This window comes from Salvelinus sp. IW2-2015, linkage group LG19 (genome assembly GCF_002910315.2).
Source record: "Salvelinus sp. IW2-2015 linkage group LG19, ASM291031v2, whole genome shotgun sequence".
Classification (NCBI taxonomy): domain Eukaryota; kingdom Metazoa; phylum Chordata; class Actinopteri; order Salmoniformes; family Salmonidae; genus Salvelinus; species Salvelinus sp. IW2-2015.
In genome coordinates, this window is record NC_036859.1 from 12,377,498 (window position 1) to 12,400,974 (window position 23,477).

The following is a 23,477-nucleotide window of genomic DNA, read 5'->3' on the forward strand; positions in this document are numbered from 1 at the left end:
TAATTCATATGGATTTACTTCACTGCACAGTTAGCTATGCTAGCTATAGKTAGCTTGCCAGCCAGCCAAACTTGTATAGTTAGCGAGCAACTGCTACTTGCTAGCTAGCTAGCCAGCTGCACTCTTGCTGTAGCGCCACCATGCTCAATGTGTCTCCAGAAACAATGAGGTGTCCCAGCTGTGTTGACATTTCACCGATCCACTTCATCCACTGATCAGAATAAAATAGCTACAGTGGCTTGTGAAAGTATTCACCCCCTTGGCATTTTTCCTATTTTCTTGCCTTACAACCTGGAATTAAAATTGATTTTTGGGGGGTTTGTATCATTTGATTTACACAACATGCCTACCACTTTGAAGACGCAAAATATGTTTTATTGTGAAACAAACAAGAAATAAAACAAAAAAACAGAAAACTTGAGCGTGCATAACTATTCACCCCCCCCCCTTTTGAGCAATTACAGCTGCAAGTCCCTTGGGGTATGTCTCTGTGAGCTCTGCACATCTAGCCACTGGGATTGTTGCCCATTCTTCAAGGCAAAACTGCTCTAGCTCCTTCAAGTTGGATGGGTTCCACAGGTGTACAGCGATCTTTAAGTCATACCACAGATTCCCAATTGAATTGAGGTCTGGGCTTTGACTAGGCCATTCCAAGATATTTAAATGTTTCCCCTTAAACCACTTGAGTGTTGCTTTAGCAGTATGCTTAAGGTAKTTGTCCTGCTGGAAGGTGAACCTCCGTCCCAGTCTCAAATCTCTGGAAGACTGAAACAGGTTTCCCTCAAGAATTTCCCTGTATTTAGTGCCATCCATCATTCCTTCAATTCTGACCAGTTTCCCAGTCCCAGCCAATGAAAACATCCCCACAGCATGATGCTGCAACCACCATGCTTCACTGTTGGGATGGAGTTCTCGGGGTGATGCGAGGTGTTGGGTTTGCGCCAGKCATAGCGTTTTCCTTGATGGCCAAAAAGCTTAATTTTAGGCTCATCTGACCAGAGTACCTTRTTCCATATGTTTGGGGAGTCTCCCACATGCCTTTTAGCGAACACCAAATGTGTTTGCTTATTTTTTCTGGACGCTCTTCTGTAAAGCCCAGCTATGTGGAGTGTACATTTTAAAGTGGTCCTATGGACAGATATTCCAATCTCCGCTGTCGAGTATTGCAACTTCTTCAGGGTTATCTTTGGTATCTTTTTTGCTTCTCTGATTAATGCCCTCATTGCCTGGTCCATGAGTTTTGGTGGGCGATCCTCTCTTGGCAGGTTTGTTGTGGTGCCATATTCTTTCCATTTTTAAATAAGAAATTTAATGGTGCTCCTTTGGATGTTCAAAGTTTCTGATATTTTTTATAACCCAACTCTGATTTGTACTTCTCCAAAACTTTGTCCCTGACCTGTTTGGAGAGCTCCTTGGTCTTCATGGTGCCGCTTGCTTGGTGGTGCCCCTTGCTTAGTGGTGTTGCAGACTCTGGGGCCTTTCAGAACTGAACTTCAGAATATATYCTGAGATCATGTGACATATCATGTGACACTTAGATTGCACACAGGTCGACTTTATTTAACTAATTATGTGACTTCTGAAGGTAATTGGTTTCACCAGATCTTATTTAGGGGCTTCATAGCAAAGGGGGTGAATACATATGCACCACCACATTTTTTTTTTAAACAAGTCGTTTTTTAAAATTTCACTTCACCAATTTGGACTATTTTGTGTATGTCCATTACATGAAATCCAAATAAAAATCAATTTAAATTACAGGTTGTAATGAAACAAAATAGGAAAAACGCCAAGGGGGTTGAATAKTTTTGCAAGGCACTGTATTTTCTTACTTTATGTTCCCACTGGATTTTCCACTTCAAGRCCAAATATATCATACTTAGACTCAAACGACTACTTATTTTGTTGTGCAACATGATCGGTAAGCTCTAGGCATCGTTTTCCAGCTGAAAATATATTTTAGCTGGTGTGGGTGTTTAACGCATCTGTCTGGATGTCTGGGCAGGATATGGTAAATGACCTGATGTCTCATTACTGAATACCACTAAATAAATATTCACTCTCTCGTATACAGTTTACTGGTTCAGTAAGCAATACGTATTCTGCCTCCATATGAAGTTCACACAAAACTACAATTAAATCAAGTTTAGTTGAGGTTGCATGTTGTACCCTATTAATGTTCTCCCTAACCATATTAAAATTGCTGCATATTTGGATATAATCAAGTTATAGTGCCAGGCTATCGGCTACAGCTGACCTCCAGTAAGCCTGTGAGGAAATGGTTGTTGGGTAAAAATCAATTATTGATGGGTAAAGGACACACCAGAATAGGCTGCCATAATAAATTTATGAAATAATCAGGTTGTTTGAAACACATAGTTTTTTTTCCAGCTTGGGGGAAGATTCAGAGATTCCCTGTCCGGCTTGGATCGTATTTCCTGTTTCTTCATTTCCCATTGGGAGTTCAGAGTGGTGAGCTGCCAAGGCAATAAGAATTGCCTTCATATGAGATTGAGTTGACRTAGGTCCTCATTCCCTGGAGGTGTGACTCAACTATTGTTCTGTGGTGTTCAGAGAGAGTGTCCSCTCACCTCGTTTGTTGTTCTGGAACAATAATGAAATCATAATTAGAGAGATKAGCTAAAGCCAAAGTATTATGTTGTAATTAAGGGTTTATTACCATCTATTACCTCATATCTCTGTGGCAGAGAAATAATGCCAAAACAAAGCATTAGAGAGGATGAGGGATGAAGGAAACTGGAGGARCATGAGCTTTTACTGTAACTTCAACATAATSTACATTGGAAACATATGTACACTGGGGTCCGGAATTATTGACACACTTGATAAAGATGAGCAAAAATGACTATAACATAAATAAGTAAAGTACTGAACTATATTGTATTCTCCAAAAAATAGGGACATTATATTCCTTTATAATAATACATTTGCTCAGAGAAAGATATTTTGTTTAACAAGTCATCTTWYATTTCTCAAAATGGTATGGGTCAAAATGGTTGACACCCCTGCTTTCAATARCTTTCAATTACTCACCTTGAGAGGAGAATGACACTGAGCCTTTAAAAAAAATGAGTTAGAGAACACATTAAGCCATTCCTGCATACAGAATCCTTCCAAATCTTTGATATCCTTCGTCTGCATTTATGGACTGCCCTCTTCAATTCAAACCACAGATTTTCCATTGGTTTCAAGTCCYGAGACTGAGATGGCCATAGCAAAGTGTTGATTTTGTTTCCATAACCATTTATTTGTGGATTTTGTTGTGTGCTTGAGGTTACTGTATTGCTGGAAGATACATTTGCGGCCAAGTTTCAGCATCCTGGCAGAGGCAACCAGGTTTTTAAATAAAATATCTTGGTACTGGGTAAAGTTCATGATGCTGTTGATCTTAACAAGGGCCCCAGGACTGCTACCTTTTTTAGAAAAAAAAAGATTACTTGTTAAACAAAATATCTTTCTCTGAGCAATTGACTATCATTTGCCAATCTTTTTGAGCATACAATATAGCTAACTATTTGAATTATTTATTGTATACAGTCATTTTTGCTCATCTTTATCATGGTGTCAATCATTTCAGAGCACACTGTAAAAAWWWWWWWATAATGTATYTAGTTCTGCCCTTGAGCTGTTCTTGTCTATTAATGTTCTGTATTATATAATTCTGTATTATGTTTAATGTTTTGTGTGGACCCCAGGAAGAGTAGTTGCTGCTTTTGCAACAGCTAACGGGGATCCTAATAAAATACCAAAATACCAATGTCATCGACAAAAAAGAGCGTCCTATTAGCCGACGTGTGGAAAGCATGATGCTTTAGTATGTGGAAAGAAAGCCTCAGGGTTGGATCAGAAGGCAATGTTTAGTAGGTTAAAAGCCAACATTGGTCCAATGACGAATTTTGAAAGATTGTGTTTTGCTTTTTATGTATTGATGTGAATGTTGATGTGTATATTGATATGTTTAGAGTATATTGACGTGTATTGATGTGTATACAGGTTTCATATGTAAAAGAGACGTTGGTAGAAAAAAATCAAGGAACATTTTCAGAGCATATTATTTCAAATCACTTTATTAGGAGTACATCTTTCTCTACAAGACAACAAAAGTCATCAATTGATCAAATAAAGTGTATAAATGAACTCTTCAATGATGATAAATGAATGTGAAAAGGCTATGAGTCGGTCAAGCTCATAAACTGTGCCTTGTATCACATTGTGCAGCTAGGGGCATTAAAACAATTCCACATAGCGTAGTAGAACCCGGCCAAATTCACATAATGTAAGTTATAGATCTATCATTCTACTTGAAAGCAAGTCTAATAAGCTGTAGATATGCTCTATGTGCGCTAGGTCTATGCTTTCCGTTCATAAGTTGTCAGGACCCGGTGTGAGAAACAGTCACTAATAGTCGGCAGAACCCAGAAGATGAGGCAGACACAGCAGTACTAGAGACGGTGGTTTAATAAAGGAAAAAGATCTTCAGGCAAAAAATATAAATCCACAACGTCAAAAGTAATGCCAAGAGAAAAAATGAATATCCTCCAAGATACAATGAAAATCCACAAAGTGGTAAGAACAGCAGGGAAAAAACAAACCTCAAAAGAATAATCAAAAATAAACAAGAACAAAACCAGAGTACCTCAGGAAAATCCAACTAGAGAAATAAATGTRCACAGCATGGCTGGGGCTGGGTGCTAACATACAAACACAGAGCAAAGAACTGAGGAACACTAAGGGTTTAAATACCTACAAGGAAATGAGGCACAGGTGCAAATAATAACTAGAACAAGGGAAAAACAAAAGYTGAAAAAAGGCGCAATGGGGGCATCTAGTGACCAAAACCTGAACAATCCTGGACAAAACCTGACATAAGMTTTGTTTTTGCATCTTTTACCTACTTTACAGTTTTGTACACCAGGTTCAAACAGCTGAAAAAACACATTTTTTATTTGTACATAATGTTTTTGCCACCGTCTCTTATGACCAAAAAGAGCTTCTGGATATCAGAACAGTGTTTAATCGCCTCGAACTGGATGATTTTTTTTTATTTCATGAGTCGGACGCAAACAATTTACTGCTAATACCGGACCAGGCCCAAATCCCTGTCATTCGCATGAAGAGACGGCACAGATACAGGGATGCAGATCCAGGTGCCTTGTGAGAATTTGTCGGCGAGTTGATAACCCGCCTATACCGTCCTATTGGCCGATGTGCAATTATTGGAAAATAAACTGGATGAGCTTCGTTCGAGACTATCCTACCAATGGGACATAACATTTTTTAATATCTTTCGTTTCACCAAGTCGTGGCTTAACGACGACATGGATAATATACAGTTGGCTGGGTTTTCCGTGCATCAGCAAGATAGAACAGCTACCTCCGGTAAGATGAAGGGCGGTGGTCTGTGTCTATTTGTCAATAACAGCTGGTGTGCAAAATCTAATATTAAAGAAGTCTTGAGGATTTGGTCGCCTGAGGTAGTGTACCTCATGATAAGCTGTAGACCACACAGAGGAGAAAAAAAACTCTAGACCACCTTTACTCCACACACAGAGAAGTGTACAAAGCTCTTTCTCACCCTCCATTTGGCAAATCTGACCATAATTATATCCTCCTGATTCCTTCCTACAAGCAAAAACTAAGCAGGAACTACCAGTAACTCGCTCAATACGGAAGTTGTTCAGATGACCCAGATGCTTAACTACAGGACTATTTTGCTAGCARAGACTGGCTTCATCAATAAGTGCATCGATGATGTCGTCCCCACAGTGACCGTACGTACATACCTCAACTAGAAGCCATGGATTACAGGCAAAATCCGCACTGAACTAAAGAGTAGAGCTGTCGCTTTCAAGGAGCGGGACTTTCACCTGGACGCTAATAAGAAATTGTGCTATGCCCTCAGACGAAACATCAAACAGGCAAAGCATCAATACAGGACTAAGATTGAATCCTACTACACTGGCTCTGACACTCGTCGGATGTGGCAGAGCTTGCGAACTATAACGGACTAAAAAAAGAAAAGCCCAGCCACGAGCTGCTTAGTGTCACGAGCTTACCAGACGAGCTAAATTACTCCTATGCGTCCTTCGAGACAAGCAACACTGAAGCACACATAAGAGCACCAGCTGTTGTGGACAACTGTGTGATCACACTCTCCGTAGCCGATCTAATTAAGACCTTTCAACAGGCAGGACGTATACTCAGAGCATGCGCTGACCAACTGGCAAGTGTCTTCACTGACATTTTCAACCTGTCCCTGACCAAGTCTGTAATACCTACATGTTTCAAGCAGACCAACATAGTCCCTATGCCCAAGAATGTCAAGGTAACCTGCCTAAATTACTACCGACCCGTAGGACTCACATCTGTAGCCATGAAGTGCTTTGAAAGGCTGGTCATGGCTCACATCAACACCATCATTCCAGAAACCCTAGACCACTCCAATTCACATACCGCCTCAACAGATCCACAGATCCACAATCTCTATTGCAATCTACACTGCCCTTTCCCACCTGGACAAAAGGAACACCTACGTGAGAATGCTGTTCATTGACTACAGCTCAATGAGTGTGCAATTGACTACAATGACTACAATGCAAAGGGTGGCTACTTTGAAGAATCTCTATTATAAAATATATTTTGATTTGTTGATCACTTTTTTGGTTACTATATGATTACATATGTGTTATTTCATAGTTTTGATGTCTTCACTATTACTCTACAATGTCAAAAATAGTAAAAATAAAGAAAAACCCTGGAATGTGTAGGTGTGTCCAAACTTTTGACTGGTACTGTACATTGGGGTGGTGAGATGCTCTATTACAGGTGGATGCAAAATCTGTGCTGTGTTACAATCTCTCTCAGTGTGACATATGGTTGACAATTTCTGTGGCACAGAAGCATAATTCTCTCCCATTTATAATAGATATGGACTGGATGGTATCTTACTCCAAATCAACAGTCCCTCACAGCATGTCCCATGACAATAACTTACTCACGTTTCCTTTTCACTTTATGTGTGGTAGGCTACATGCAAGCTTCTATTAAAATATGCTTTGACTCTGTACTTTTTTTACCAAATGAATTGGCAAGTTTTCTTATAAAGTGATACTGTAGTTATTTGCCTATCTGTTCTAATGAGTAAGCAGTAAGATTTACGGTTGTGATCGTACAGTAGGCCGACTTAGCTGCTGACCTTGACRGATGTAATATTTCTTTGAATTTGTCATTTTGAATGTGTTGACATTCTAACAATGCAAGAGAACTGCCAWAGATAGACTACAGATGCTCCTCTAACAAAACCATTTGATGAACCAATAGTGTCAGACATTTWGCCTATTCTTCTTCCCCCTTTTTGCCCTGAGAAAAGCCTCAATTCYTTGCGGCATGGACTTTACAAGGTGTCAAAAGCATTCCACAGGGATGCTGGCCCATGTTGACTCCAATTCTTTCCACAGTTGTGTCAAATTGGCTGGATGTCCTTTGGGTGGTGGACTATTCTTGATACACACGCGAAACTGTTAAGCATTGCAGTTCTTGACACAAACCGATGCATTTGCTGTTGGTTTTGGTTGTGTTTCAGATTARTTTGTGCKSAATAGAAATGAATTGTAAATCATGTATTGTGTCATTTTGGAGTCACTTTTATTGTAAATTAAAATAMAATATGTTTCTAAACACTTCTATGATCATGTGAATGCTACCACAGATAGTCCTAAATYAATCGTGAATAATGATGAGTGAGATAAAATCACCTGCTGGCCGAATTTGGCCCGCAGGCCGCGTATTGGGGAACCCTGATGTAGAGGATATGTACAGTAGGCTACTAGTGAAAAAATAATAAAATGTAAAATGTTTCTGGAACATTTTACTCCTCCTATGCATTATGTGTCGATGGCAAATACAGTTAAAGATGTTTGCYGAAATGAATTGGCAACACTCAGAAATCGGTTGAATGTGGAGATTGTGTGGAAGGGGTGACAAAATATGTCGTTTTAGAGTCGTGGTTTAATCTAAAGCAAGAGAGCGCGGACCAATGAGATCCTTTCACGCGCCTGTCTAATACCTGCCTCTTTCCATCCCCTTTTTCATCCACATTACTCACAACTGATTTCGAGCCGCTGCCGTCAACATTTGGAGCCGTGTTGAATATTAGGGATAACTATTTGAAAGGAAGCTGCCTTTTTTAGATGTAGGTGGTTCTGAAATAGGTGAAATGAATCAGTTTGTTTTCTCTCAAATAGCGTAAGTGTGATCTTGATAGCCGAGTTGGCGTTTTCCTTGGACTGTCTAAATCACCATGCGTAAATCGCGTTACGTTTTGGGATTTGATACATCCACATAGACTSGTATAACTGAAGTTAAACTTTTTATAGTTCGATACAATGTATAGATTGATCATTAGTGTGAATGGGRCAACTATTCTGGTCCGAAATTAATGTCTGGGGGGACAGCCAACGATAAGATGTTTCGCCAAAGCAAGAATCTTATTAGGAAAAAGTTCATAATTTTATGACTGACGTGACGCTTTGTCTTGATATGCATTTTGTATGCTAAAATCTGTCATTATAAGCAAGCGTCTTCTGTGAAATGATTATAGAATTAAATTGGCTATAGTTATTTACTGTGATAGATGACATGATGAGCCATGCGTTGTGCACAATTTGCAAATTAAATTAATTAACTTAYGACACATCTTTTAATAAGTTAGCTACATCTTTTTGTATGAGTTTGAACACTTACCAATTAACATTTGGACTGAGTTAGTGAAAAGGAACGTTTGGGGTATGGCATAAAGGCGCACAGCTCCATACTGAAGTGTTTAAYTTAGTCTGAAGGACTAAAAAGACCTAAAAATACCGCGCTGGTTTCTTCTCCACAAAGAATCATTTGAACTTCCCACCGCAGAACGAGAGCGACATAAATAGTTTTGACATGTGGATGTAATTTCAGAAGAAGAAAAAAACAGACAGATGCAGAGAAATAAAGTGAGCGGGCTCAGTTTGAACGTGTTGCGGATTTAAAAAGAGGGAGGGAAAGCGAAGAGATTATAGTTATGATTTTACAAGCCACTATCAATACCATAATGAGAGGACAGATGGAGTGAAACATGACTAGCGCTTTTGGAGACAGTTAAAAGTAGATGAAGTCATTTTAACTGAAGCATCAACGTCTGTAAAAATTGCTTTCTGAAACGGGATGGGAGCCACTCTAGTGTTCCACAGTTTGGGCTGTCTTCTCTTCAGCTTGGTCCTAAGTCGTGTCTGTCTGGTAAGTTATTTTCATTATAGAACATGTTCTGCATGTCATCTGTGTATGTAGGCGGCTAACCTCACCCTTYCGAAAAAAGATTGCAGTCAGAGTGCAAAATAACTGCAGTACATTGCAGTATACCTAGAGTATTCTGCAAATACTGTGTCCAAAATAACAYTTTCTTTACAGCAGTAACTTTGCAGTGCAGTACCTGCAATTACTGGGTCCYAAATACCACACTAGACTGCAGTTACTGCACTTCTACTGCAGTTTCAAAACTGCAATCTTTTTTGCTCGTGCTTTATGTCTATTCAGTCYTAATAGATTGAAGCTACTTTACTAACTGGGCTTTATCTTTTGAAATAATTTTGAATTTCATTGAACATCCAGCTCATTATAGCTGGAATCATTTTGACAGATGATCAACCATCTGAATAAACTGTGTAGAGAATGCATGAATAGTCAATAATGGCACAAATAAAACGGACACATTCTTGAACATCTCTTCCCATAGCACAGGTAGAGCAAGAGTGTTTCAATAGACATTTTTACCTGCAATATGATATTCTTAACTATTCCTCTGCCCTGAGGCAATGGAGTAGGCTCCCCACCCTCCACAGAGGATGCTGTGGATAGATACCCACCCCCTCATTGAATTGCATTCACTTATGGTTGTGCCATAAAGATAATAGGTCAGGTCATTCATTCTATGCAGTGCTATTTCCTTGAATTCATGCTATTAAAACAACTCTTATAAGGTAGACATTTACTTCATTATATGAAGAATTGTTTTTACTACGGTAGACTARAATGTGTGTCATTTGAATAATGCATGAATCATACATGGGGCCCCATCATACTGAGCGATAAGAGTGCTTGTGTTAAATCGCTATGCTAATCCTTAGTAATGTTGACATGTCTATACAGTACCGAAATACTTCATCAGTGGAGAGAGTCTAAATACAAATGTAGCTTTTTGTTACCATACTTTGCATCCGGCATGGTATCTATTATATTCATAATAACATGCATTCACTTGTAATTACTTGCCAGGTAACTTCAGTGTGGCACTTTCTAAGTTAGAATGTTAGTGTACATGTACCACATAGGGGGCAAATGCTCGTTAACATTTTATGTCTGTGTAATGTCATGCTCATGTAGGTATTTTATGTGGATAGGTAATGCTAACTTATTTTGTAATGCCACAAGGTTGATGATGGTATTTACAAATGTCAGATACTGTCAGTATAACTGTAGCTCTACTCRACAGCCTACACAGTGGCCTTGCCGACAGCATTACAGGCAACTGCAATGAGCAGTTCMGGTCCTGGTTGTTCTGTGTTTTTTGGCCGAGTGTGTTGAGCMTTCAACAGGCAGTTGGCTGGATCTGTCAGTGCCTTTCTCTAGTGATGTGGTACATCACTGTGCCGCAGTCACTGGACTGCTGGCCTCATTGGTTTAGATGGCAAGGGAAAACAATTATAACATAGCTAACTGTGTATTTATAGCTGATTCAACATTCAGTCGTTAAAGGCTGTGTCTGTGAATTGTGTTTACCCTTACAGTTTTGATGTTCTGTTTGTGTTCTGAAAAGTTCCCCTTTAAGAGTTGTTTTTTATAGTGTATGACCAAAGATGACATAGATRCCCCAGTTTATGAAGGCGGAGTAATGAACCACGGAGAACAACATCTATAACTGCATTAGGAATGTCTAAATCCTAACTAATCCAGTTAGTGTGTATCCTTCCATTAAAGCCAGACTTAMGTCTCATTTGCGTAATTTGTGATTCTGAAATATCAAACTGTCGGGGTGACAAACCCAGGCAAGACATAATGTAAACACACCCAGGCAAGACGTAATAACGTGCTCTATCTGAGACTTCTCAAGCGGCCGCTGGGCCAGCCGCCAATGATCAGTCCGTATCAGACAGCAGGTGTTCTCGTTTGCTTGTAGCCTATAACAAGCATGTAGACCACTATACTGTATTATAAAAATAAAAATGTARAAGTGGAGTCAGCTATGAACGTTACAGCAGTAAAATATAATATAATTATAATATAATTCCATTTCCAATTCCAATAGACAGGTTAAACAATATTGGTCGCCAACTAAGGTGCAAAGGTAGCACTGTATCAGCTTGTATCAGCTATATCTTGCGGTGCAAACGCTTTCCTGGAAAAGTCGACACTCAGAAACTATAGGGTRGAATTATAAAATAAATTAGACATCAAAAMGTTGCAATAGTAAACGCAACATCCAAGAGGAAAACAATTAGCTAGCTAGCAACTCRAGCAAAGTTTGTATGTACCTGTAACGTTTATTTGTTTGTGGGCTAATCACCCACCGGTAGGCTATACACATTTGCAAGCAATGTGTGTGTGGATCTATCTGTTTGCTAGCCAGCTAAATTAGCTAGTTAGTTTCTTCAATTACCAGTAGACAGAGCTGGCTTTCGTGCTTATTATCTATAGTGTCCAGCATGCGGGCACTGGTCGTGCTGAGGAGTCTCAAATATGGTCCAACTAGCAAGTGTTGCACTAGGAAAATACTCTCAATCCCTTGCTGAATGAAAATTGCCCACAATTCCAGTTTTCATTCAGAATCTCAAGCTAGCAACATCAAAGCAACTTTGTAACAAGAGACCAAATCTGTGCATAGTCAACTGTCGCACAGACAGGCAGACACACTGACAGCCAGGAGCCAATATTATTTACTAATAAGACATGCATTTGTCAGCTAAATTACCCTTCTGTATCACTCAATTCTCATTTATAATGAGTCTTGTTTGTAATGAGATTGAGATAGCTGGATATTTATTGTTGATSTTTTGCTGTAGTCGTGGATGGATCAGAGGATCAGATTGAACGTGTGCGAGATAAATTATCAATAGGCCTATGTGTCATAATTACCTTGAGAAATCTGACCTGTAATTTGTAAACAAAGCTGTTGTACTTATAATTTGTGAAACCTTAAATATTCACTTTGAAGTGACCCAAATGACAAATTAATCTTTCATCTATACATTGAGATATTAAAACCAGAATAAAAGTGACATTTTATTTTGYACTTGCTAAGTCTGGCTTTAAGCTGTACTTTGTCATTTGAAGTCCTTTAAAACAAATGTATACTGATAGTGCTTGCTGTAGTTTACATTCAGTACATGTATCCAGTAGTGGAAAAAGTGCCCAAATCATACTTGAGTAAAAGTAAAGATACCTTAATAGAAAATTACTCAGGTAAAAGGTGAAAGTCACATAGTAAAATACTAAAAGTAAAAGTCTAAAAGTATTTGGTTTTAAATATACTTAAGTATCAAAAGTAAATGTAATTGCAAAAATATACTTAAGTATCAAAAGTAAGTGTGAATCATTTCAAATTCTTTATAATAAGCAAACCAGAATGCTACGTTTTGTTTTTTAAATTTACAGTTAGCCAGGGGCACACGCCAACACTCAGACAATTTACAAACAAGGCATGTGTGTTTAGTGAGTCTGCCAGATCAGAGGCAGTATGGATGAACAAGGATGTTCTCTTGTTAAGTGCGTGAATTTGATCATTTTCCTGTCCTGCTAAGCATTCAAAATGTAAGGAGTACTTTTGGGTGCCAGGGAAAAGTAACATTTATAGAAATGTAGTAAAGTAGAATTTGTAAAAAAATATAAGTAAAGTACAGATACCCCCCCAAAAACGACTTAAGTAGTTCTTTAAAGTATTTTTACTTAAGTACTTTACACCACTGCATGTATCTATGGAGACATTGTCGTTCTGTTCTCACCCTGACACTTAGTTTAGTGACAATTCACAGACATGGCCAAAGCACTGCTGCCTGCCDAGTAGGATCGCCTGTCCTCAGAGTGAGTGATTCAGACTCACTGGGTTATTGAATTTTTTAAGAGGAAATGCTACTTTCAGGAACCACGGTCGGTGTGGATCGCCATCCAATTCCTACTGCATGACTGTGTTTTGGCTGTCTGATGACTTGCGCTTGTCAWGTCTTRCTCCCAGAGTGAGAGTTAAACACAAAGTATTTGTAAAACACAAGGTAGCCATGTCTGATGTGTGATTCAGTCAATATGTTTATTCAAGAAGCTCGTTCAGTGTGAACACATTGATATAGAGCTGTACATATCATATCCCAAGATTTGTACGAAATACAATGCTCTTAGTTTTAGAGGTGTTCAGAACCAGAACCAGCCACCTATTCCAAAACMGACCAACTCCTTGTTTAGGGTTTCAGTGACTTCAMTAGCTGTTGTAACYATGTACGCTGAGAGTCGGGAAGCAAGTTCAGGGAGTGAATACYTTTAATAAATAAAGGAACATGAACAAAACAAGAAACACTAACAGTGCTATGACATGAAACAGAGACAGAAACAGTAACGCCTGCAGAAGGAACCAAAGGGAGTGACATAAATAGGGCAGGTAATCGAGGAGGTGATGGAGTCCAGGTGAGTGTCAATAAGCGCTYTGGTGGCTTATTTCTGCTTTACCAAATGAGGAGAAACAAACTTCACACACCAGTCAGAGTTATACTTAAACTACATTTTTAATAATAAGAGCTTTGCAATAGTAATTTGACTTTCAATGATGCACCATTTCTAATGAACCATTGGAAGTACCAACAGAAAAGTACAAAATTCCTTTATAGCCAAGATACACCCCTCTCAACCTACATGACGAACCACAGATCTTAGGAACAGTTCACAAAGGTTAAGATTTGTATGAAAGATATCTATAAAACATACTGCTGTGTCAATAGTTTTCATTGTAAAGACCAGTGTCTGGCCCTCCTACTCCAAACTGGAACCGTCTCTCCCTGGTACGGTATAGAACAGAACCATTAGCTCATGTTCTCTGGAATGCTCTTTAGGTTTTATCACCCAAATGCATCGTAAATCTCCTCTGTCAGTGTTATCTCATAGAGGCCCATCCTCAGTAGAACACACACACAATAGTTAAGAGAATACTCTATTCTGTCGAATAAAACAACCATTATAATGCAATACAAGCATTATAACATAATCTTGCAATTTTCCACGACATCGCTTTTGTGCGTGACGATGGTGACAGGTGTGTGTAATAATCAGCAGTCTGGTGACCTAGAGGCCAGAGAGTGAGTATACGTGACAGTAAACCCTCCCTTGCGCGCGACTCCAGCTGCAGGACGCAGACAACAGGGAGGATCCCGGGGATCAGGACCGGCCACCTCTGCCGAAGCGCGGGAACCTGTCGAAACCGGCTGGGGCGCAGAAGGCCGGCGACCTAGAGCGCCGAAGTAGGAGCAGATGAAACAACACCCCCTCTCAGATGTGCGGCCCCGGCCGCAGGACACCGACCAGAGAGACGTTCTCGGGGATCAGGAGCGGAACGGTCACCTCCGTAGAGGCACAGGAACCTGATGAGCAGTCTGAAGCGCCGGAGCTTAGCAAGCCAGCTGTGGCATGGGAGCCTGCCGAGTCTTGAAAACCTGACGAGCTAGCTAAGGCATGGAAGCCTGACGAGCTAGCTGAGGCATCCTCGGTAGACTCGGCAACAGACGCTTGACCCGCCAACCGAGTTTTGACACTCAATGTACCAGCTGAGGCATGAAAGCCTGAAGAGCCGGCTGAGGCATCCTTCGGTTGTCCCGGCAGCGGAACCCAGACCCGACGTCACCTCCAACACAAAAACAAAAAACACTCCTTACTGCTTCCCTTTGGTGAAGCGTTATTCTGTAACGATGTATGCTGAGAGTCGGGAAGCAAGTTCAGGGAGTGAATACATTTAATTAATAAATGAACATGAACAAAACAAGAAACACTAACAGCACACCGACATGAAACAGAAACAAGGGGAAGAAACCAAAGGGAGTGACATAAATAGGGCAGGTAATCAAGGCGGTGATGAAGTCCAGGTGAGTGTCAATAAGCGCTGGTGTGTAATAATCAGCAGTCTGGTGACCTAGAGGCCAGAGAGGGAGTATACGTGGCAGCTGTGGTTGCTGACACGTATATGGTTGAATCATCAGCATACGTGGACACACAGGCTTTGTTTAACGCCAGTGACATGCCATTGGTAAAAATAGAATGTACAGGGTAGAGGGCCTAGAGAACTGCCCTGCGGTACACCATACCCTACATTTGACATTAGAGAAGCTTCCATTAAAGAAAACCCTCTGAGTTTTATTAGATGTATAGCTCTGAATCCATGATATGGCAGAGGTTGAAAAACCATGAAACATACGTTTTCTTAATAACAGGTTATGTTCAATAATATCAAAGGCTGCAGTACAGTTCCCTCAATGTTCTTATTGTCAATTTCTTTAAACCAATCATCAGTCATTTGTGTCAGTGCAGTACATGTTGAGTGGTCTTCTCTGTAGCGGAATTACTTTGGCTTCCCTCCAGGCCTTAGAACAAACACCTTCCTCTAGATTTAGATTAAAGATATGACAGATAAGAGTGGCTATAGAGTCTGCGACTGTCCTCAGTAGCCTTCCATCTAAGTTGTCAATGCCAGGAGGTTTGTCAATATTGATTGATAACAATCATTTTTCCACCTCTCACCTTAACTTGACAAAATTCTAAAATAAAATGCTTTCATTATTTAGTTTTTTTATGCATGAATACTATGACTCACTGTTAATTGTTGGAATTTCCTGCTTAAGTTTGCCCACTTTGCCAATTAAGTAATCATTAAAATAATCGGCAACATCAAATGGTTTTGTGATAAATAAGCCATCTGATTTAATGAAAGATGGAGTTGAATTTGTCTTTCTGCCCATAATTTCATTTAAAGTACGTCAACGTTTTTTCCCCATCATTCTTTATATCATTGATCTTGGTTTCATAATACAGTGCTGAAATGGGATCCACTGTGCAGCAGACGTATGATTGGCAAAATATGCTTCACTGTATTATATACAGACTAGCTACCTGGATTGGTTGTTGTCCTTTCATCTGATGCAGGAAGAGAAAGCAGTATCATCAGATGTGCATTAGACAGATATTATTGTCTCATCGCTTTTTCACTCTGTATTATGCGAATAGGTCAACTTTTCAAGTGCATAAAGAAATAAAGGAGCATTCAATAACCTTTTGGGGTTCAAAAGATTGCCACTGTGGGGTAACCTTTTCAGGTCAAAAAGGTTCCTTGAGGAACCACTCTGAAAAGGTTCTTAGAGGAATCGCTGTGACATTATGCATATATTTTTGCAAAGTGTCGCAGATTGATGTTGATACGCTGATACTGGGCTGCCTGTGTAAAGTTTCAAACAGGAACCCTTTTTTTATGGGAGGGGTTCAATTTTGAACCTCTTTAATAAAATATTATAGCTGCGGCAGCCTATCATAAGATTGGAGGCGTGGCTTTCAGATAGTTATTTTGGCCGTCCGTGAGAGTAAATGTCATTCCTGTTCCTCATATAAAGTTTTTACTCTACAATTTTTTTTCTTGAATATCAAATCAAATCAAATTTTATTAGTCACATACACATGGTTAGCAGATGTTAATGCGAGTGTAGCGAAATGCTTGTGCTTCTAGTTCCGACAATGCAGTAATAACCAACAAATAATCGAACCTAACAATTCCACAACTACTACCTTACACACACACACAAGTGTAAAGGGATAAAGAATATGTACATAAAGATATATGAATGAGTGGTGGTACAGAACGTTGTACTCGGCTGTGATTGCAGTAGATGGTATAGAGATACGGTTATACTATATGAGATGAGTACTGTAGGGTTAGTAAACATAAGTGGCATAGTTTAAGTGGCTAGTGTACATGTATTACATAAAATGGCAAGATGCAGTAGATGATATGAGTACAGTATATACATATGAGATGGGTATGTAGGGTATGTAAATTATATTAAGTGGCATTGTTTAAGTGGCTAGTGGTACATTTTTCCATAATTTCCATCAATTCCCTATTTTAAAGTGGCTGGAGTTGAGTCAGTATGTTTGGAAGCGGCCGCTAAATGTTAGTGGTGGCTGTTTAACAGTCTGATGGCCTTGAGTTAGAAGCTGTTTTCAGTCCTCGTCCTGCTTTGATGCCCCTGTACTGACCTCGCTTCTGGATGATAGGGGGGTGAACAGGCATGGCTTGGGTGGTTGTTGTCTTGATGATCTTTTATGTTCTCTGTGACATCGGTGGATGTCACAGGATGTCACATATGTAACATATGTCACATATGTATGCATATTACTGTACATTATTCTATTTAAATTAAATGGCTACTTCAGGATTTTAGCAATGAAGCCGTTATCTACTTCCCCAGAGTAAATTAAAATCATCAATACATTTTTATGTCTCTGAGTGCAGTTTGAAGAATTTGCTAACTAGTGTTAGTGCAATTGTTAACTAGAGGTACACAGGTACACCTCCAAATTGATTCAATGATGTCAGTTAGCCTATCAAGCCGGACATAAATTTTCTCTGGTTTTTCCAAGCTGTTTTAAAGGCACAGTCAACTTTGTGTAGGTAAAAACTTGTGATAATAATCTGTCTGTAAACAATTGTTGGAAAATTACTTGTGTCTTGCACAAAGTAGATGTCCTACCAATTGCAAACCATAGTTTGTTACAAGAAATTTGTGGAGTGGTTGAAAACAAGTATTAATGACTCCACCTAAGCGTATGTAACTTCCGACTTCAACTGTACCATAGAGCTTCCAGTAATTTTATTGCGTGCTAGTAGATACAATAGACTTTCCAGTCATGTTGGCTAACACTAGTTAGCTCTAACGTCCTTCATACTGGATGCAGAGAATAGTTTCCATGTAGTGCATCTGACTTCTGGGGAGAGTTATTTAATGGTTGTCATACGCGAAAGATCCACAAGTTATTCTTTTTCTTTAGTACTGCTGATATATATATGATAAAGTGTAATATTCCAACATTGGGATTTCTTGCATAGGGTCTTGAGGAACTTCATACTACCTCTGTAAGTCTCATTAACTATACAAACTGTTTATAGTGTTTGCATGTTTTCTTTACTTATGTAAATGATCAATACATAAGAACTTGATATGTCCGGATATGATCATTTTACGTCGATATGTGTGGTCTCTAATAATTAAATATCTTGAAACTACTGCCCGCTAATGTAGCCATTGTTCTTAGTCTTTCTGATCTGACATGCTGAGTGTCAATTTTGTTGTGATATACCAGCAACTAAACAACCAACTGTGCTTTTTTTAAGATACATCCAAAATTAGAGTGATCTCATGCTGCAACTCCAGCCATGTTGGGTCTATTCCAATCAATCCAAGCATTTTCAAGATTGTGGCTATGTGTTGAATAGATTGTTTTTTACTATTGTGTCATTCAGACATTAGTATTTCAGACCCTTTTCTAATTTTTTCCCACATTTTGTTTACGTTACAGCTTATTTTCTATAATTGTATAAAATTGTTTTTCCCCCTCACATCAGTCGACCACTAGAGTACTTTTTTTGCTTTTTTTCGTTTTTTTTTCTTTTTTTTTTTTCTTTTTTTTTTTTTTCTCATAATTGACATATATCAATATAACTTCTATATTTTTTTTCTATATTTTGCTAACTCTTCAATATACTATCAAATTTTAACTTGATAATATTACATTTTATCATAAGTATTTTTTCAGTAATTCCTTTATTTCATGTAGCTTTTTTTTTGTTTAAATGCTATTCCTTTTATGCAGCGATTTTACTATGTCTTTGAGTCTTTTCTTGGTTTTTTATTTTGAGCGTCTACATTTTAGTTTGGCACATTCCTTGTATTTTTTCTGTGTGTTCTTTTCTCTCTTTTTTTTTTATTTTATTATTATTTTCTGTCTTCTTTTTTTTCTTTTTTCTGTTCTTTTTTTTTTTTTTGCTTTTTTTTTAGTCAGTTTTTCTTGCAGATTCCTCTCAGCTCTGTTCGTTGTTTGTGTCTTGTGTGGAGTGTCATCTCTTGTCATTCTCGAGCTCATTTTTCTCAGGTCTCTCGCAGTGTTGTTTATCCGGGTTCAGGACTGGGCTCTGGGCTGGGCCCACTCAAGGACATTCAGAAGACTTGTCCGAAGGACTCCTGCGTTGTCTTGGCTGTGTACTTAGGGTCGTTGTCCTGTTGGAAGGTGAACCTTCGCTCCAGTATGAGGTCTGAGCGCTCTGGAGTCAGGTTCCATCAACGATCTCTCTGTACTTTGGATCCATTCATCTTTCCCCCTCGGTCCTACTAGTCTCGCCAGTCCCTGCAGCTGAAAAACATCCCCACAGAATGATGCTGCCATCGACCACTGCTTCACCGTATGGATGGTGCCAGGTTTCTCAGGTGTGACGCTGGCATTCAGGCCAGAGTTCAATCTTGGTTTCATCAAGACACAAAGATCTGTTTCTCATAGTCTGAGAGTCCTTTAGGTGCCTTTTGGCAAACTCCAGGTGGGCGTGTCATGTGCCTTTTACTTAGGGAGTGGCTTCTGTCTGGTCCCTCTACCACAAAGGCCTGATGGTGGACTGCTGCAGAGATGGTTGTCCTTCCTACGAATGTTCTCCCCATCTCCACAGAGGAACTCTGGAGCTTTGTTCAGTAGTGACGGGTTTTTGGTCACCTCCCTGAACAGGCCTTTCTCTCCCGATTGCTCACGTTTGGTCGGGCGTCGCCAGCTCTAGGGAGAGTCTTGGTGGTTCCAACTTCTTCCATTTAACGAATGATCGATGGCCACTGTATTCTTGTGCACTTCATGCTGCAGACATTTGGTTCCCAGATCTTGGCTAGACATCACATATCCTGTCTCGGACCTGTATAGACAATTCCTTGTGACCTCATGGCTTGGTTTTTTGGTCTGATCATGCACTGTCAACTGTGGAACCTTGTATATAATCGGTGGTGCTTCTCCAAATCATGTCTAATCAATATGAATTTACCACAGATGGACTCCAATCAAGTTGTAGAAACATCTCAAGGATGATGCAATGGAAACAGGATGCACCTGAGCTCAATTATCTAGGTCAACATTTTTTTGTCATTATTGGGTATTGTGTGTAAATTGATTTTAGTGGTAGTATCGTGATGGTTCAAAGTATCGTGATACTTAAACCTGCTATTGGTATCAAAGTAAAAAATTATTTGTATCGTGACAACACTAAAGTGTACTAGAAATGTCCTGGCTGGCACACAAATGTGTGTCACTCTGTGTGTGTCATTCATTGCAGACACTTACAGTGCCTTCAGAAGTATTCACACCCCTTGACCTTTGTTCTACATTTTGTTGTGTTACAGCATTTGTCAAACTCATTCCCCGGAGGGCAGAGTGTCGCGGGGTTTTCCCTCCACCCTTGTTGACTTCATTGATGATTAGGTCACTAATTAGTAAGGGAACTCCTCTTACTGGTTGTTTAAGTCCTAATTGAAGGAAAAAACTTAATCTTCAGATACTCGGCCTCCACAATATTCGTTTTTTTTGTCACTGGCCTACACACAATACCCCATAATGTCAACGTTGAAATGTTCTTGAGTCGATAAGTATTCATATCCCTTTGTTGGCAAGCTAAATAAGTTAGAAGAAATTTGCTTAACAAGTCACATAATGAGTTGCATGGACTCACTCTGTGTATAATAATAGTGTTAGCATGATTTTTTAACAACTACCTCACTGTACCAAGACATACAATTAACTGTAAGGCCTCAGTTGACAAGTGAATTTCAAATACAGATTCAACCAGAAAGACGCAGGGATGTTTTCCAGCCTCACAAAGAAGGCACTATTGGTAGATTGGTAAAAAAACAAAAAACAAGACATTGATATATCCATTTGAGCTTGGTGATGTTATTAATTACACTTTGGATGGTGTATCAATACACTCAATCACTACAAAGATACAGATTGTCTTCCTAGCTCGGTGCCGGAGAGGAAGGAAGCCTTTCAGGATTTCACCTTGAGGCCAATGGTGAACTTTAAACATGTTAAAGAGTTTTAAATGGCTGGATAGGATAAAACTGTGCATAGGATCAACAACATTGTAGTTACTCCACAATACTAACCTAATTGGAATGAAAGTGAAGTGAGAGAGAAGGACAGCCCTGTACGGAATACAAATATTCCAAAACATACATCCTGTTTGCAACAAGGCACTAAAGTAATACTGCAAAAAATGTGGCAAAGCAATTCACTTTATGCCCTAAATACAAATCCAATACAACACATTACTGAYTACCACTCTCCATGTTTTCGAGCATAGTGGTGGCTGCATAATGTTATTGGTATGCTTGTAATCGTTAAGGACTGTGGAGCTGTTAAGGACTGTACATAAGGCCAAATCTACCCCGGAGCTGCTTACTGTCACGCCCTGACCATAGTTTGCTGTGTATGTTTATATGTTTTGTTTGGTCAGGGTGTGATCTGAGTGGGCATTCTATGTTGTATGTCTAGTTTGTCTGTTTCTGTGTTTAGCCTGATATGGTTCTCAATCAGAGGCAGGTGTTAGTCGTTGTCTCTGATTGGGAACCATATTTAGGTAGCCTGTTTTGTCATTGTGGGTGATGGGTGATTGTGGGTGATTGTCTATGTGTAGTGTTTTTGTGTCAGCACTATTATTCATTAGCTTCACGTTCGTTGTTTGTTATTTTTGTATAGTTTCGTTAAGTGTTCTCTGTGTTAATAAATATCAAGATGAACACTTACCACGCTGCATATTGGTCCTCCGATCCTTCAAACTTCTCCTCCTCAGATGAGGAGGACGACGAGCGTGACACTTACGAAGAAGACAGTGAATGTTACAGTGTCCTAGTTATAGTTATAGTTATAGTTTTTACTTACATCTATGGAAAGACCTGAAATGATTGCCTAGCAATGATGAACATCCAATTTTACAGAGCTTGAAGACTTTTGCAAAGAATAAAGACACAAATTCACAATCCCGGTGTGGAAAGGTCTTAGAGACTTACCCAGAAAGACACACAGCTGTAAGGTGGTTCTACACAGTATTGACRCGGGAGTATAAATTATATTTTTCTGTATTTAATTTTCAATAGATTTGCAAAAACGCTTGGAAATGTGTTCACTTTGCCATTATGGGGTATTGTGTGTAGACTGGTGAGATTTTTTATTTTATTTTTATTTTTAACTCAAGCTGTAATACAACAAAAATGTGGAATATTTTCTGAAGGCACTGTATGTATTACCATTGTTAACATTGATCTAGTGCTAAATTGATATAGATTACTCCATTGGTGGGTTTGGAGCTTCCAAGAAAGGCATTTCACTGTACTTGTGCACGTGACATTAAAACTTTAAACCGMGACTGCTTCCTCACATTCCCTTCAGAATTACCCTTTCTTTCCCAGTCACCAAGACGCACTGAGACATTTTGTTGACATAGGAGGGTTTGGCGGGATGAGAAATGCCTAATATTGTGTGTGTGTGTGTGCACGAGCGTGATAAACTACTGAGAAAGTGAAGAGGGCAGTAGGAAACGAGGTAGTCTTTAATGGATGTGACACTGAACCAGTACAATTATTTAATTCACACCCCTCCAGCCTAACATTTTAAGTAGTACAAGACTTAAGAGGAACTGCAAAAGGTTTATAAGTAATTTTCCTAGTTAACATGTAAATTCATGAATCATTATGAACRGTTATAGCTTATTGGTTCGTAATGTATGATCTTCATTTTAATGCATTTCAGTGCTATAAATCTGAGTGCCAAATAGTGATTTTATACTGTATATTGAGAGTTAGTTGTGGGCTACTGTTGTAAACATACTAAATATTCATGGATGGAGGACATTTCTTCTCATTCCAGTCGGTGTGAGAAGGTCAACTACTGTCGTCATTGCCTGGTCTCTTCGAAAAGTGTTTGTGTGATTTTTTTTTTCTTCTTCCTGGGCTTAATTTGAGATTTCTCACACATAAGTACACTTTTAGGGGCTAAAAACACTCCTTACACATGATTATCCCAATCAAATAGTTTTTTATGCAGTTTCCTTACATTTTCTTAATAGAGAATTTTAAATATATCTTTGACATTTCTTATATTCAAAATGTATGTATCTATCTATTYCCCATACATTTATTTTATGTTGACTGACACATAGCAGGGCTTTTGAAAAGGGCTGTGACTCAGTCTCATAACGGGCCTGTTAATAGTCAAGTCTTTAGTTTCGTTGGCATGGTAAAGTTATACCATGGCTGTGTTTGACTCAGGAAAGAGCTTGTTTTCTTGACTTTTTTTGACCTTCGCTTTTTTCTCTCAACTTTTCC

At 39.1% G+C, this 23,477-nt stretch overlaps 1 protein-coding gene across 1 annotated transcript in view; it reads left to right on the forward strand.

Moving 5' to 3' along the window:
* The first annotated feature begins 8,147 nt into the window (after window positions 1-8,147).
* Window positions 8,148-23,477, forward strand: part of pth1r (parathyroid hormone 1 receptor) — a 99,925-nt gene continuing 84,595 nt past the window's right edge. Inside the window, exon 1 of the mRNA XM_024009265.2 lies at window positions 8,148-9,291. Coding sequence (XP_023865033.1) covers window positions 9,220-9,291 — 72 coding nt within the window. The 5' untranslated portion in view covers window positions 8,148-9,219. The remainder of the gene's footprint in view (window positions 9,292-23,477) is intronic.